Here is a 15,818-nt window from a genome sequence, read left to right as displayed (position 1 = left end):
TACATAGCTAGAGTCTGAATCTGAACTCAGATCCAGAGCTTTATCCACATAATCACCTATCTGCCTCTACAATGATTATAATAGGTTCTTTATGATTATAATAGGTTCTTTCTTTGTTTTTCTTTTTCTGGGGCAGACTGGAAGCATAGAAGCTACTTATTGGGATTGATTCCTCTATTGATTTACCTGTGAGATTTTACCTGCTGCTTTTTCGACCTAGATAGGTTTGACCCTCCTTAGGCAACTTCTGTCCTGGAGGTTTAGCATATTAATGTTAAATGTAGTGAAGAAACTTAATCATAGTAGCCCACTTATATTTCCAGACTCAAAATATCTGCCAGTTCCCACCCAGACCCTGCTTCCTCTTCTCCTAATCCCCAGTAACTAGATTACAAGTATGAAGCACCTCCAGTTGATAGTGAAAGAAGTTTAAAACCTAGTTGCCCTCATTAAATCATTTTGATGAGGGGCAGCTAGGTGGCACAGTGGATAGAAGAGCATTGACCCTGGAGTCAGGAGGACCTGAGTTCAAATCTGACCTCAGACACTTAATAATTGCCTAGCTGTATGACCTTGGGCAAGTCACTTAACCCCATTGCCTTAAATAATAAAAAAAATTTGAATCATTTGGTGAAACAAAAAAGAAACAAAGGGAATCTATAATAATAGATTTTGAAAAAGGCTTCCGAATCTGATCTTAGGTACTAACTACTAAGGTAATATAGGGGAGAGTATAAGGAATCTACACACAATTCTATAATAAAGAGCTTGCCAAATTCTGCCCTTCAGAGAAATTGAATTTATAGACTCCCAGGACCTATCAGCATGTTTTTCTTAAACAAAGCTGAAAATTTCATCTTATGTAACTTTTATATAGGACATATTCTTTGATTGACTTAGAACACAAAGAATTATTAAGGAGATAAGCTGGTAATAATTAAAGGGAAGGGTAACTATCCTGCTAAGATTATACAAAGATAAATTTGACAATTAATCTTACTTAATTTCAACAGCTAGGTGGCACAGTGGATAGAGCACTGAGGCTAGAGTTAACAACATCTAAATTCAAATCCAGTCTCATGTACTAGTTATGTGACTCTCATTTATTAAATGAGCTGTGGAAGAAAATGACAGATCAGTACAATATCTTTGCCAAGAAAACCCAAAACGGACATGAAGAGACAGACACAACTGATCAATGACAAAACAACCTAATTGAATGTTACTGCAGATTCAGGCCAATTTCTTTTTGGGCTCCAGTCAACCAGAATGATAGCCATCTCTTCTAGCTTTGTAAATTTGTAAATCTGATATGAATTTCATCTCTGTTAATACTGAATAGGTTCAAACAGAACCTATTCAAGGAGCACTCCAGTGACAACCTCTAGTAAAGTTGACTTGAACCATTAATAGTTTACACTTTGTCAATCAATTTTTTTTATCTTTTCCATAAGAATATGATATTTTATCAATTTAACACCCTGTTACAATTATTAGCTCATTTTAAGCCTGGTGGACAATATAATAGTCTCTGAGGTCCATTTGATTTTCTTTTCCTTTGGTTTAGGCAGTATATTCTAGATGAAAAGTTCATTACAATCACTGAGCCCTCAATTAGGAATAATCTCTAGTTCATTGGAAGAGACTGGGTTTTCTAGGCCTTGGTCTCTTTATGGAAGCAAAATCCTATATATCTAGAAACTTGTGGTTAAAAAAAAGCAAATTACATTATAGTATCTAAAGACAGACTTTGTGACACGAGTTGAGGAAAGAGTTGACCTTTTCTTGCAACTTCTTTCAGCCTACATCCTCCTTTCCCCATACCTGTAATTAAGTTTTTTTAATGCCTTGTCCTATTATAAGCTCTTACATTATTAGCTTTTTTGCTTCAAGCTTGCTCTAATATCTCCAATCTAGATAATCAGAATTTTGTATTTCCAATTTTAAGATAACTCCTATCTTGTAAACAAAGTTCTCTGATTGAGACTAAGTCTGTCACATAATGACCGATCGATTCAAGGAGGTGTACATGCTCTACTCATTTTCAGTTTTGGTTGATTAAAAAATTGTAAAACAATCTCACCTAGATTAGGGTATTAGAGACAGAGTAGTTTTGACCCTACAGTATCCTAAGATTTGGATAAACTGTATCTAAAGCATTTCCCAGATCTACAAGTCTAGAAAAGTTCCAAAAAATAAAAATTCTAAAATGAAATAAGTGAGTGTGGGGTGCTTGTTTCTGATGAAGCGTTGCTAGGTCTTGGGTTATTACAGCTTTCATTTGAAAATGTTCACTAAGCACATCCTTAAAGATAGACCTCTTCTGCAATTTCCTTAGGAAATTAAGTCCGTTTGACAGGCTTACAATTTGCAGTCTTTGTTTTCTTCCCATCTGGGGAAAGCGAGCTTATTTTCAAAAGGAGGTCGAACATCGGAAGATTTCGATTTCCCTTCAATTTCCTAAACGTAGGAGGGTGCGTGTTGGTTAGGAAGAAGAGCCCCAGATCACCTCGGATGGGAAGAAGAGCTCCAGATCACCTCGGAACAGGCGCCTCCGCCTGAGGCTAGGGATGAGACCAGCGGAGCGGCGTCGTAGCTGGGCTTCTCCAGTTACGGCTCTGAGAACCGGGTCCATTGAGGACCGGATGTTTCTTCGGGCCCGCCCACCTACTGCCGACTTCCTTGCCCTCTGCTTCCTGTGCGCCTGCGCGAGCCCTTGGCTTGGAGCAGCCATGATGGTGGGTGTTTTCCGCCCCTTGGAGCGTCCGGGCGCACGGCCGGGACCGTGGGGACAGCGGGGACAGCAAGTGGGGAAGGGTTTTGGGGGAGCTGCTCCCGCTTCGCACTAACTTCTCTCCTTTGTATTTCCCCTTCCCCACCTTCTTCCTTGGTATCCCCGGCGCCGCCAACCCTGCAGGAAGGCCTGGACGACGGCCCTGACTTCCTCTCTGAGGAGGACCGCGGAGTAAGTTTTGCTTCGTTTTCTTCTGGCGCCCCTTCCTCTTTTCTTTGGGGCTCGGGAGGGCACCTCCTTTGTCCGCTCTTGCACTTCTGCCCCTTGACAAGCCTTGCACTCCGCTGCTGCCGGCCGCCCTGCTTCGCCCCGCCCTTCTGCACTTCGCCTTTCTTAGGGGACGCCCCCATTCCTGTGTCTCCAGGAGTAGAACCCGCTCTTCTGCTTTCCAGCACCCCATCCCTACCTTTTCGTATTCCTTTTTCTATTAAGCCCCCCCCCCCCCGAACGCCGATTCTCACCCTGCCCATTAATCTCGTCCTTCAGAGAGGCTGAGAATGAGGCCTGGGACGATCTTCTAGCTTTTCTCATTTCCTTACAGCTTTGCCTTTTCAAAGAATAGTTTAGGCACAACATTCCACCTGAATGCCTGAAAACTAATTCTATTACCGTCCACGATGCTTTTATATGAATTTTCCTAATTGTTTTCCTTACACACTCATGCCTCTTATTACTCCAAAAACAAGTTTACACATTTTTAGCAACTTAAAATTTCTAGATTCATAACTCCATACCTCTAGTAAGTTTTTTCTTAAAAAAAAGTGTGTATATGCAAAAACGACTGTGTAGTTGAGAATATTTGACACTATGAAAATTGTTTTCCACTTTTGTCCTAATAAGTGAACGTTTTACTCCTTAGAGTAATTATTTCAGAATAGCTCTCTGGAGATCCCTAAACTTCCTCTTTGATTTTATAATGTTATTTGTTAATTGTTCCATTCACTTCATCATGCTTTGGTTTTCACACAAATCTCAGTTTTCTCTGAAATCGTCCCTTTCATAATGTCTCTTAGTATACAATAGTATTCAGTACATTAATATACTATAATTTGTTCGGATATTCCTCAAATAAGGGAGTACCCTTCATTTCTAGGTTTTTTTTACCACTATAAAAAGAATTAGTCTCTTTGTGAGTATCATTGTGTCAAAAGAATACAGGTACAATTCAGTGGCTTTTTTTGGCACAGTTCCAAATTGTTTTCCAAAATGACTATGCCAGTTCATTGATGTGCCTTTTTGGCAAGACTTTCCAACATGTCAGTTTCCTTTTTGAGCCCATCTTTCCCACATATAGGGTATGATGAGGTACCCTCTGAGTTGCTTTAATCTGCATTTCTCTTATTTTTTATTTGGAACATTTTTTTATATGACTATTGATAGTTTGAACTTTTTTCCTTAGAAAGTTGCCTATTTGTGTCCCTGGACCATTTGTTAATTGATTAGATAAAAACTTGCTGCAAAGAATCCCCCCCCTTTAAATTTTTATTCTTAGCTACATTAGTTTCATTTGGGCAAAACTTCAATTTTATGTCATCAAAATTGTCCTTTTATCTTCTGTGATATTCTTTATCTCTTATTTATTTCCCTTCCCTGGATTTGAAAATCAATTTCTTTCTTCCACCTCTAATTTGTTTATAATTCAACTAAGTCAGAGATGTCAAAGAGTATTAAGATATAAATAAGAATGTCAAATGGGGTGGCTAGGTGGTGCAGTGGATAAAGCACCAGCCCTGAAATCAGGAGTACCTGGGTTCAAATCCGGTCTCAGACACTTAATAATTACCTAGCTGTGTGGCCTTGGGCAAGCCACTTAACCCCATTGCCTTGCAAAAACCTAAAAAAAAAAAAAAAAAAAAAAGAATGTCAAACAAAATAAAAATATAATACAACATAGGTAAAGTTTAATTTGAGGTTTTCCAGTTAGTGTGCAGCCAGAGTCTTTAAGTAAAATGCCCGTTTAGACTATATCTTGCTATATAATGGGTTAGATGTTTGTTGATGTTTAGTTTCTGCCAAACTGCTTTACAGTTTTCTTAACAGTTTTTGTGATATAATAAGTTTTTTCCTCAGAAACTTAGTATATTATCAAAACTTCAGATTTGGGAGTTTATCAGAAACTAGACTTTATTCCTTTGTTTCTGTGTGTTGTGAACCTAATCTGTTCTTATATTGTTTTGATATTACTTCTTTGTAGTATAATTTGGAATCTTGCTACTGAAAAGCCTCTGCTTTCTACTTTTTTAATTCCTTTCCCTGAGATTACTAGTTTTTTTTTAGTCCAGATGAATTTGATTATTATTTATTATTATCATTATTATTATTATTGCTATTTCTGATCTACAAAATAATCCTTTAGTACTTTAGGATGGCACAGAATGAATAGACTAGGTAGTATTGACATTTTAAATTATATTGGCTTAGACTACAATTGGTATTGAAAATATCTGAATTCTTTTGTGAACTTGTAAGGTATTTTTTTAACAGGAATTACATTATTATTATTATTATTTATCCAGTGAGTAATGTTTCTTTCTGCTAGGCATTTAATTGACATCCTGTAAGTGATAATTGATTAAATTTAATTCAAGTGATTTAAAGAAAGAGAAGAAATATTCATACAGCAAATATTTATTAAGCACCTATAACTAATAGTTTTTCTTCAAGTCTTAGCTCAGATCCAACATTTTCTGAAGGTCTTTCCTCTAAGATGACCTTCAAGAATTTGCACTGTATTTTTACACTCTGCACATCTTGTATATACATTATTATTTATATATTGTCTCCCGTATTAAGAACAGGGATATTGGTATTTGCCTTTCTTATTGCTTAGCATGATAACCTGTCACACAGGTAAACTAAATGCTTGTTGCTTGACTAATGAGGCAATGTGTCTGGTTCTTCTTGACTGAAGTCTATAAAGTTGGAGGAGTGTAAAAATGAAATTTAGTCAAATGTATTTCCTTAAGTTGTGTTTGAAATACCTGTGGGTGACTTTTGTTGTAATTTGTAAGAAAACTAAGTATACAGAATAAAATCTTTTAAAAAAAACCTTAACATTTAGCAAAATATAATAAAGTAAATTAACAGACAAAATTTGTTTGCTTTTTCTTTTATATTCATATGAAGTTACTTTGCCTTTATCTCTGTTAAAGCTTAAAATGGCACTGAAACTTTTGGGTGTGTGTGTGTGTGTGTGTGTGTGTGTGTGTGTTGTACAACTTTACCTAGTTGTAAAGTATGTGCTCTTTCTAAGCATTAAGTCCTTGACAGAATAAAAATTAGAATAAGTATTTTTTCATTAAAAAAAAAAAAACCTTAGCACAGCAGAAAAAAGAATGAATTTAGATTCAAGAGATTTAGGTTTGAATTCTGACCCTCCCACTTGCCTGTGTCACCTATGTGACTTTGTGCCATACTAAACTGCTAAATGTCACTATATAGAAAAATGAATTAATCTGGAAGAAACTATACTATATAAAACAGTATTCATCAAATAGATGGAAAGTGAGGTATAAGACTGGAAAGAATGAAATATTCAAAATAATTGTTTTCATATGATATACCTGTACCCAAGACAATTTTAGGTAGCATTAAAATTTAAGAAAGAATGTTGAAGAAAACAATCCCAATATCTAAAAGTTACAGTTGAGTAAGAAGTTCCTGTTCCTTCATGTATTGCTGCCCTAATGGAATCAATAAGACTCCTCAGAGATCATTTTAAAATCTCTTCTGAATAGGAGAGGAGAATATCTTCTAAGTAATAGAAAAGGATATTTCTCTTTAATTAGAATAGTGGGCACTTTATTAAAGTTAGTCTTTTTTAATGGAGATAAAGAAAATGAAACTTCCCTTAGAGTGATCAGTATCCCAATTAACTTAAGGGATGTTTTTTAAGTTACCATTCTTGTTTCATTTCCTTATAAGAGGCATTTTTGCCCTCAAACTAACTCATCTCCAAACCTAGGAAGTCTTGAAAAATTTTTTTAAGACCAGAAAAAATATTGCTTTGATATTTTCAGTTTTATAAATGAGGAATTTTAATGTTTTCATAAAATAAAAATTTTGTAATGCACTCTAAATTGTTTGTTCCTAAATTCTTCCCTTATCCACAGATATGAAGTTAAACTATACTTTCCTGATTTGGTTAAGGTATCTCCCTCTGTCTAAATTGCATACCCATTTTCACCTTATCTTGTATACACTATGAGATAATGGTCTATATATATATATAATTCCTGCCAAACCACTTTTCACTTTCCCAGTAGTTTTTGTGAGATGCCGGATGGTCAGATAGGTTGGAAGAGATGTGGTTTTCCAAATGCTGAATTCTTATTCCCAAAATTTGGGTCTTTGCATTAATCAAAACACAAAATTACTATAGTCAGTTGCCACTGTTATTGTGCCCCTAATACAAACCACAGATTCCATCACTATTTCTTAACTGGTACCAGATTGTTTTGATGCTATTTTTTTGTCTTTCAATCTTGAAGAGTACCTTGACAACAGGAAGGTGATATCAGGACTTGCACATGAATTGGATTTAAGTGAGACAGAACTATGCAAAGTCAGCAGCCCACTCTCCTCTGGAATCATCTAGGTTGTGGCGAGATATAGATCAGCATAACTGGAGATGGGCCAGGATTATCCAAAAATCTAATGTAATGTTTGACTGCAATAGGAGGGACAGAGTGTCTATGGCTAGGAAGGTCTCTAAATATATTGCCTTATTCAGACCTCATCCATTGCATTTTGTTTACTTCTGAGCACCACATTTTATGAAGGACATTAATATTTCAGTAAGAAAAGAAGAATACAATGAAGTCAAGTATTTGAAGGTTTATTATGTGGAATAGAGACTAAATATAGCTTCCTTATTCCATGAGGTCAGTGAAAGAAGGTGCAATAGCTAAAAGTTGCAGAAAGGCATATTTAGTCTTTATAAAAAGGAAAAGCAAAAAGATTCAATATCCACCTATAAAAAAAAACTGTTCCAGATACTGTGCTAGGTGTTAAGAGACACAGATAAACTTGAAATAGTATCTACCCTCAAGGAGCTTGCATTCCATTAGAGGAAAGATAAAATACATGTGCACATATGGCTGGGCTGTCCAACCTTACATTTAAAAGTTTTTATTGAAACAATAGACAGTATATTTTGATTTGCCATTTTAGTGAGAGCTTGGTGGTAGCTCAGCTTCATTTAGTAAAATCATAGGGAGCTACATGCAGTTGATCACATTTTGGTCAGCCCTGGTCTATAGAATAAATACAAGCTAGAGAGGGAAGACTAGTAAAGTTCATTAGAATAAAAGATACTTGAAACAGTCTTGGAGAGAGTCAGGGATTGTTTTGATGATTACTGTTTTGTTGTATTGTTTGAGACCTAGTGTGGTTTGATCACCTTCCCTTACATTTTTTTTTTTGCAAGGCAGTGGGGTTAAGTGGCTTGCCCAAGGCCACACAGCTAGGTAATTATTAAGTGTCTGAGGCCGCATTTGAACTCAAGTACTCCTGACTCCAGGACCAGCTCTCCATCCACTGTGCCACCTAGCTGCCCCATTTTTTTTTTCATTAATTCTCTTGATGTTCTTGATCTTTTCTCTAACAGATGAATTTCTTTATTTCTTTATTTCTTCTCCCTGGTAGTTGATTGGTAATCACCAAATAAGTAGAAATTGCTTAGATTTTTTATTTTATACAAAATGTTTTGTAATTGTATTCATATAGTTCCTGGATTTGTCTTAACAGGTATACTCTAGAATTTTTATATTGTCTGCCGTCAATTTAATTGGAATATCTATCTCTTGCTGCTGAACTATGTTGGCCATATATAGAAATGGTGATGATTTGTGTAAATTTATTTTATATCCTACAATGTTGCTATAGTTGTTAATTATTTCAACCAGATTTTAGTTCAGAATCTCCAAATTCAGATCATCTTTCAAAGAGTAATAGTTTTGTTTCCTCATTGCCTACTCTTAACTCCTTCAATTTCGTTTTCTTGTCTTTGCTATTGCTAGTATTTCTAATACAGTACTGAATAATATTGGTGATTGTGTGCAATCTTATTTCATCCCTGATCTTATTGGGAAAGCCTCTAGCTTGTCCTGATTACACATAATGCTTGTTGATAGTTTTAGTTAGATATCATTTTAAGGAAAGTTCAATTTATTTTTATGCCCTCTAATTTTAACTAAGTTGGAAATGATAGTTTTGAGTTCCAAATTCTCTCTCTTCCTACCACTTTTCTCCCACCCATTGTGAAGGCAAGAAATATGTTATTATATTATATATTATATTAAACATTTCCATATTAGTCATGGTGTGAAAAAGAAATTGCTTCAGTCTTCATTCAGATTCTTATCTTTGGAAGTGGACAGCATTTTTCATCATTAGTACTTTGATAATTAGTTTGGATCATTTGTTCTGATTAGCTAAGCAATTCACAATTGATCATCATAAAATATTGTTGTGACTGTACAATGTTCTATCTTTTGTCTTCTTTCCCTCCAGCTTCCCTATTTCTATAGCCAACTGAGTGTGTTCTTTTGTCTTTTTTTGCCAATTCCAATGAGAATTAGGTTCAAGTGTGGTCCACTTGTGAGATAACCTTTCCCCTATATGTGAAGTAATGTTTCCCATTCTTCTCTCTGCTTTCCCCTTTCTCCAATGGCACCCCTCTTTCCTACCCCTTAATTTTTTTTTGAGGTCATTTCATCATAGTCAACTCACATCCATGCCCTGACTATCTATACTCCTAAGTGCTTTAGTAATACTAAAGTTCTTAGAAATTACAAGTATCATCTTCCCATTTAGGAATGTAAATAATTTAACCTAATTGAGTCCCTTATGGTTTTTCTTTCATGTTAACTTTTTTATGCTTCTCTTGAGTCTTGCGTTTGAATGTTAAATTTTCTGTTCAGCTCTGGGCTTTTTCATCAGTGATGTTTAAGTCCTTTATTTCATTAAATATTTATTTTTTTACCTGAAAGATTATGATTAGTTTTGCTGAATGGGTTTTTCTTGGTTGTAATCCTAACTCCATTGCCTTTTAGATTATCCAGTTCCAAGCCTTCTGCTGCTTTATTGTGGAAGCTGCTAAATCTTGTTCCCAGCTGTGGCTTTACAGTATTTGAATTATTTTTTTCTGACTGCTTGGCAGATTTTCTCCTTGACCTGGAAGCTCTTGAATTTTTCATTTTTGATTCTTTCTGGAGGCGAACAATGGATTCTTTCCTTTTCTATTTTACCTTCAGGATCTAAGACATTGGGACAGTTTTCCTTGATAATATCTTGAAATAGAAGATGTCCAGGCTCCTTTTTTTAATCATCATCTCCTTTTGAGCTATTGGCCAGGTCAGTTGTTTTTCCAATTAGATATTTCAACTTTTTTCAGTTTTTTCATTCTTTTCACTTTATTTAGTCTTTATACCTCAAAGAATCATTAGCTTCCACTTTACCCACCTCTAATTTTAAAGATATTATTTTTATCAGTGAGCTTTTGTACCTCTTCTTCCATTTAACCATTTCTGCTTTTTAAGGAGTTCATCTTATAAAACAAGAATCTCTGTTACTCTTGGTCACTTGTTTTAGAAGATGTTATTTTTTTACTGTTATTGATTTTCTTGTCATACTTTTCTTACATCACTCTTTAGATTTTGCAAGGCAATGGGGTTAAGTAGTGCCCAAGGCCACATGGCTAGGTAATTATTAAGTGTCTGAGATTGGATTTGAACCCAGGTACTCCTGACTCCAAGGCCGGTGCTCTATTCCACTGCGCTACCTAGCCGCCCCCTCTTACATCACTCTTAGTACTTTTCCCTATTTTTCTTCTACCTCTCTTACTTGTTTTTTGAAATCCTTTTTTGAGCTCTTCCAGGAATTTTTATTTGACTTGTGTCTAATTCACATCTTTTTTCTTTGAGGTTTTATTTGTAGTATTTTTTTACATCATCTTTTTTTCTGAGTTTGTGTCTTGAGCTTCCCTGTCACCAGAGTAATGTTTTATGATCAAGTTCTTTTTTTTTGTTTTTTCCTCATTTTCCTGGGTGGAGGAAGCACTGTTCCAAGCTTCTTGTTTTTCTTTTTGCTGTTTTCAGAGCTAGTTCTGGGCATTTATTTATATGTTGTCAATGCTTCCTAGGTAGTACTGACCAAGGAGAGGTGTCACTGCTCTCCTGGACTTTATCCTTTTTTTTAGCAGTATTTTTTTTTCTAATTACATGTAAAGACAAATTTTAACATTTGTTTAAAATTTTTTTTAGGGTTTTTTTTTTTTTTGGTAAGGCATTGGGGTTAAGTGGTTTGCCCAAGGCCACACGGCTAGGTAATTATTAAGTGTCTGGGACCGGATTTGAACTCAGGTACTCCTGACTCCAGGGCCGGTGTTCTATCCACTGCACCACCTAGCCACCCCTGTTTAAAATTTTTGAATCCCAAATTTTCTTCCTTTGACAGTAACAATTTGATATGGTGGGTGCTGTCATATACAACATAATTCCATATTAATCATGTTGTAAAAGAAGAAATGAAAAAAAGAAAATACAAAAAATATAAACACCAAAGTGGCGTGCTTCCATCTGCATTCAATTTAAGCAGACAATTCTGACATTTCTCTGGATGTAAATAGCAATTTCCTTCATGAGACTTTTGGAATTGTTTTCAAATACTGTTTTGCTGGGACTAGCTAAACCTTTCTTAGTTGATCTTTGTACAATTTTATAGTTACCGTATACAATATTCTCCAGATTCTGCTCACTTCACTTTTTGCAACAGTTCATGTAAGTCTTTAAAGGTTTTTTTCTGAAATCCATCTGTTTGCCATTTCTTATAGTACAATAGTATTCCATTACCTTGTTCAGCCATTCCCCAATTGTTGAACCATCCCCTCAGTTTCCAATTCTTGCCACCACAAAGAGTCGCCATAAATATTTTTTAATCTAGTAGATCTTTTCTCTCTTTTTTTTTAAGTTGTTTGGATAGAAATGTTAAGAGTTCAGCTGAGTTGCCACCTGTAGATTATCTTGTCTCCATTCCCATTCCCCATGACTTTTTTTTAATGTTATTCAATTTTTTTTTAATGTTTGGGGAAGATTATTGATTTTTTTAAAATAATTTTTAAAGTCTTGTGTTTTTACATTGTCAATTTCTTCCAGTATACCTTTGGCATTCCAAAGAATTTTTAAGCAAAAAAGAGAGACAAATTAAATCAGCAAAACTGTTGATACATCAAGAAAGTCTGAAAAATACAAAATTCCACATCCTGGGCTCTGCTAAGGAATATGGGGGCTGGGGTGGGGTGGGAAGGTGGATTTTATTTTGACAGGGAAAGACATGCTCTTTTAATGTACTTAGGCAATATTCACCTTTGATTATTTTGTGGTGGTTCTTTACATTTATATTATTTTGTTGTCAATGGAGACTTTTTTTTTAATCAATTATCTCAGAGTATGTACAAATGATTGTTCACTCAGTACAGTAGCTTCTGAGAATGAGATGGAACAGATTATGGATTGATTCTCTGCCACTTGTGCTATATTTCACCTGACAATCAGCACCAAAAACCAAAATTGCTTTCCAAACTGGTTCTACTGATTCATTGCCTTACCTAAGATGTACTAATATACCTATCTTTCCCACAACCCTTTCAACCTTGATTATTCACTTCTTCTTATATTTATCCATTTATTGTGGCAGAGTAAAATTCTCAGGGTTGTTTTGATTTTGATTTTATTGATTGTATTATTAGTGATTTGGAGCATTTTTCACAGGTTAATAGTTTGCAAAAGTGATAACTTTGTTTTTAAATTTTGACTACTAAGCTATTGAAGAATAGTATTTGATCTTATATCTGTTGCTGTTCCAATTAATCTTGGATACAAAACCCTCATGTGAGAAATTTGAAAAGAAAGTATTTCTTATTTGACAGGTTTACTTTTTATCCTCAGTTATGTTCTTCTTGGTTTTGGAAGTTTCTTGGTTCCATGTTGTCAAAGTTACCTATTTTATATTTCCTAATTGTCTATGCCTTTTGGTAAAGAATATACATCCTACCCATATCTGTTTTTCTCTTCCATTTTTTTAAGGCATGATCTTCTAATATTAAGTCATAATAACATTTTGTGTATGTTAAGGAATGTGATAGAAGGTGATGGTCTAAGCTTAATTTACCAGACTGCTCTATAGTTTTCTGAGAGTTCCATTTCCAGGTCATTTGCCTTTTATATTTTAAAGGGTTGGGAATCTTCCAAATTTTACTTTTTTTTTTAACTTTGCTTCAATATTTCTTGTTCTACTCATTGAATTTTGAACTTTTTTCTTTTATTTTTTTCCAACATGGTCACTGTTTTGCTTAAGTTTTCTAGTTTTATTTTAAATAAATGCAGTCAGTAGCCAACACTCCATTAAATGCTGGAGATACAAATATGGGTAAAAACAAAGACAGCCCCTGTCCTTGATTTGTGTAAGCAATCTAGTTGGGGAAAACAACAGACAAAAGGAGACTGAAAAGCAGGAGAGAGGGGAAAGGAAAGGAAGGTACATGAAAAGTTCAAAAGCAGTGAAATCACTGGGAAATGTAAGTAAAAACCTATACTAAGCCCTTTAAATAAAGGCCCCAGAGCCTGTTTCTTATCTTCAATCAGAGGAGCAGACGGTGGTGAAATGAAGCTACCAGGCAAATTCATTGCAAACTCTTATGCCCATTAAAATGGTCATTGGGGCAGGGCTAGGGGGTGGAGGTGTGTTTGAAAATGAAGTTTCTGTAAAATCAGAAGAATTTTTTTAATGAATTCTAATATTAATCCTTAGTATTTGCTTCAGTTCTTAGTTCTGTGTACTACTTATGGAGGGGAGGGAGAGGTTTGTGGCTATTTCATTTTCTTTTCTTTAATTCTTGTGTAGTTAAGTTTTTTTTTTCTGCAATGGACTTTTTGAGCAGCAGTTTAATTAAGGGTTCCCTTAGGCATAAAGAATTATGAGGAAGGGGCAGCTAGGTGGTGTAGTGGATAAAGCACGACCTTGGAATCAGGAGTACCTGGGTTCAGACCCAGACTCAGACACTTAATAATTACCTAGCTGTGTGGCCTTGGGCAAGCCACTTAACCTACCATTTGCCTTGCAAAAATCTAAAAAAAGAAAAAGAGTTATAAGGATCATGTGATATGATTTGCCTGCTTTAAAGAACCACATAGATATTGTTTATTATTACTGTTAACATTATTTTTTATCTATTTTATTTTCTTTTTATTCTTTGCAGAAGTGCTACTTATTTCATCCTGTGCCTAGATGGTTTTGATTTCCTCTGCTTGGTCTTTATATTTTGAAAACTTTTCAAGTACAATTATAATGTTGGATAGTTTGTACTGTTTCCTTGCATAGCTTGCATTATTAATAAATCCAGACTCTTAAGTATGTCTATAATTCTGGTAGCAAGAACTTTGAATCTCTCTCTCATAGTCCCTGCCATTTCTGCCAACAAATCCCTTAACTTGGACATTTGTTTGCACCTTTGTTGATACATTATTATATTTGAGGTCTTTTGATTGTCAGGACCTATTGTTAGAAATTTCTGTCTTGGTATTCCTTTCCCCCATATTACTCTTTGATTGTGTTAATAATTTTCTTTATCTTTTTATTTCAACAGCATGTCTGTTTTTCTTTTAAATACTTAGAATTGTATTTACTGAGACTTGAAAAATCTGATCGAATGTCTATTTTCACTGAGATGTTGAGCTTGCTTGTTAATTTAATCAGTATTGTCTCATTGAAAGGGGCAACCAGTAGCATACACCTGATACTTTTTCCATGATGATTACATGGGGATAATTTCTTTTCTTCCATTTGTGTTATACTTTAAGTGAATTGGCAAATTTCTTGCAATTTTAAATTGGTAAAGGGCAACTGCAATTAGACATGATCTCTCTTACTTGGCAATCCCAGTTAAGGAAGCCTTTTATAAACACTATGTTCTTTTTTCTACAGACTTTTAAAATTAGACTCCTTGTAATTTTAGAAGACAATATAATGGCTCATATGCAAAAATAAAATCTACCTCTTAATACAGAACTCTAATAAATCATTGTTTGCTTTGATGTGAATTCCTCAGGCTTACTAAGTTTAGTTAGACATAATGAAAGATGGTTTAGAAAAACTGATTTATTTAAGGGACATCCCAAATTTTCTCCCTTCTTTTCCTTATTCTTTCTGTAGGTTTTCAAAGTTTTTTTCCCCCTAAAATTATCTCTTTGAATAAAGACGGGAAAGGAAAAGAATATGAGATTTTATTTAAAAGCACAAATTCAATATTTTTATTAAAGTGTTATTGATTTTCTTTGTTTAGCTTAGAGCAATAAATGTAGATCTTCAAAGTGATGCTGCTCTGCAAGTGGATATTTCTGATGCACTTAGTGAGAGAGATAAAGTGAAATTCACTGTGCACACAAAGGTAAATTTGTTTCCCTTCCTCTCTCCCCTCCCCACTTTTTGGATTAATTCAGAGCTTTTTCTCATTAATATCAGGCAATAATGCTTTTGTCTGGTCTATGACTTTGAAACAGGGTGTAATAAAAACTTGATACTTTAAATCAGTGATGTCAAATTAATACCATAAATAAGGAACCATGTAGGCCTATATTGACTTAGAAAAACACTTATTGTAAGCAACAAGAAAAAATCAATTTAAATACTATGGGGGCGGCTAGGTGGCTAGTGGATAAAGCACTGGCCTTGGAGTCAGGAGTACCCGACACTTAATAATTACCTAGCTATATGGCCTTGGACAAGCCACTTAACTCCATTTGCCTTGCAAAAAACGCAAAAAATAAATAAATAAATAAATAAACGAACAAACAAACAAATAAATAAATAAATGCTATGGAGATACTGTCAAGGATTTCACAAGACCTAGCCACTTCTCCCTTAAAAGACCTTACTTTAGGTCTGAGAACAAAGAGCTGGGCATGCAACCAAGTATTACTTAACTAGAAAAGTTGAGTATAATTCTGAATAGAAAAAAAATTGAGTT

General features: G+C 34.8%; 1 protein-coding gene across 2 annotated transcripts in view; it reads left to right on the top strand.

Moving 5' to 3' along the window:
- Nucleotides 1-2,555: 2,555 nt before the first annotated feature.
- The window catches only part of SNX6 (sorting nexin 6), a 57,469-nt gene continuing 44,206 nt past the window's right edge, over nt 2,556-15,818 (top strand). The window contains exons 1-3 of one of the 2 annotated variants that reach the window (XM_074235987.1): nt 2,556-2,738; nt 2,918-2,965; nt 15,135-15,239. In XM_074235987.1, the coding sequence (XP_074092088.1) occupies nt 2,571-2,738; nt 2,918-2,965; nt 15,135-15,239 (321 nt within the window). In that variant the 5' untranslated portion in view covers nt 2,556-2,570. Of the gene's footprint in view, nt 2,739-2,778; nt 2,966-15,134; nt 15,240-15,818 lie in introns of those variants that run through there. The other variant, XM_074235988.1, reaches the window with a different exon arrangement.

Source organism: Macrotis lagotis, chromosome 4 (assembly GCF_037893015.1).
Source record: "Macrotis lagotis isolate mMagLag1 chromosome 4, bilby.v1.9.chrom.fasta, whole genome shotgun sequence".
In the NCBI taxonomy this organism is placed as follows: Eukaryota; Metazoa; Chordata; class Mammalia; order Peramelemorphia; family Peramelidae; genus Macrotis; species Macrotis lagotis.
This window is presented reverse-complemented; position numbering and strand designations above follow the sequence as displayed.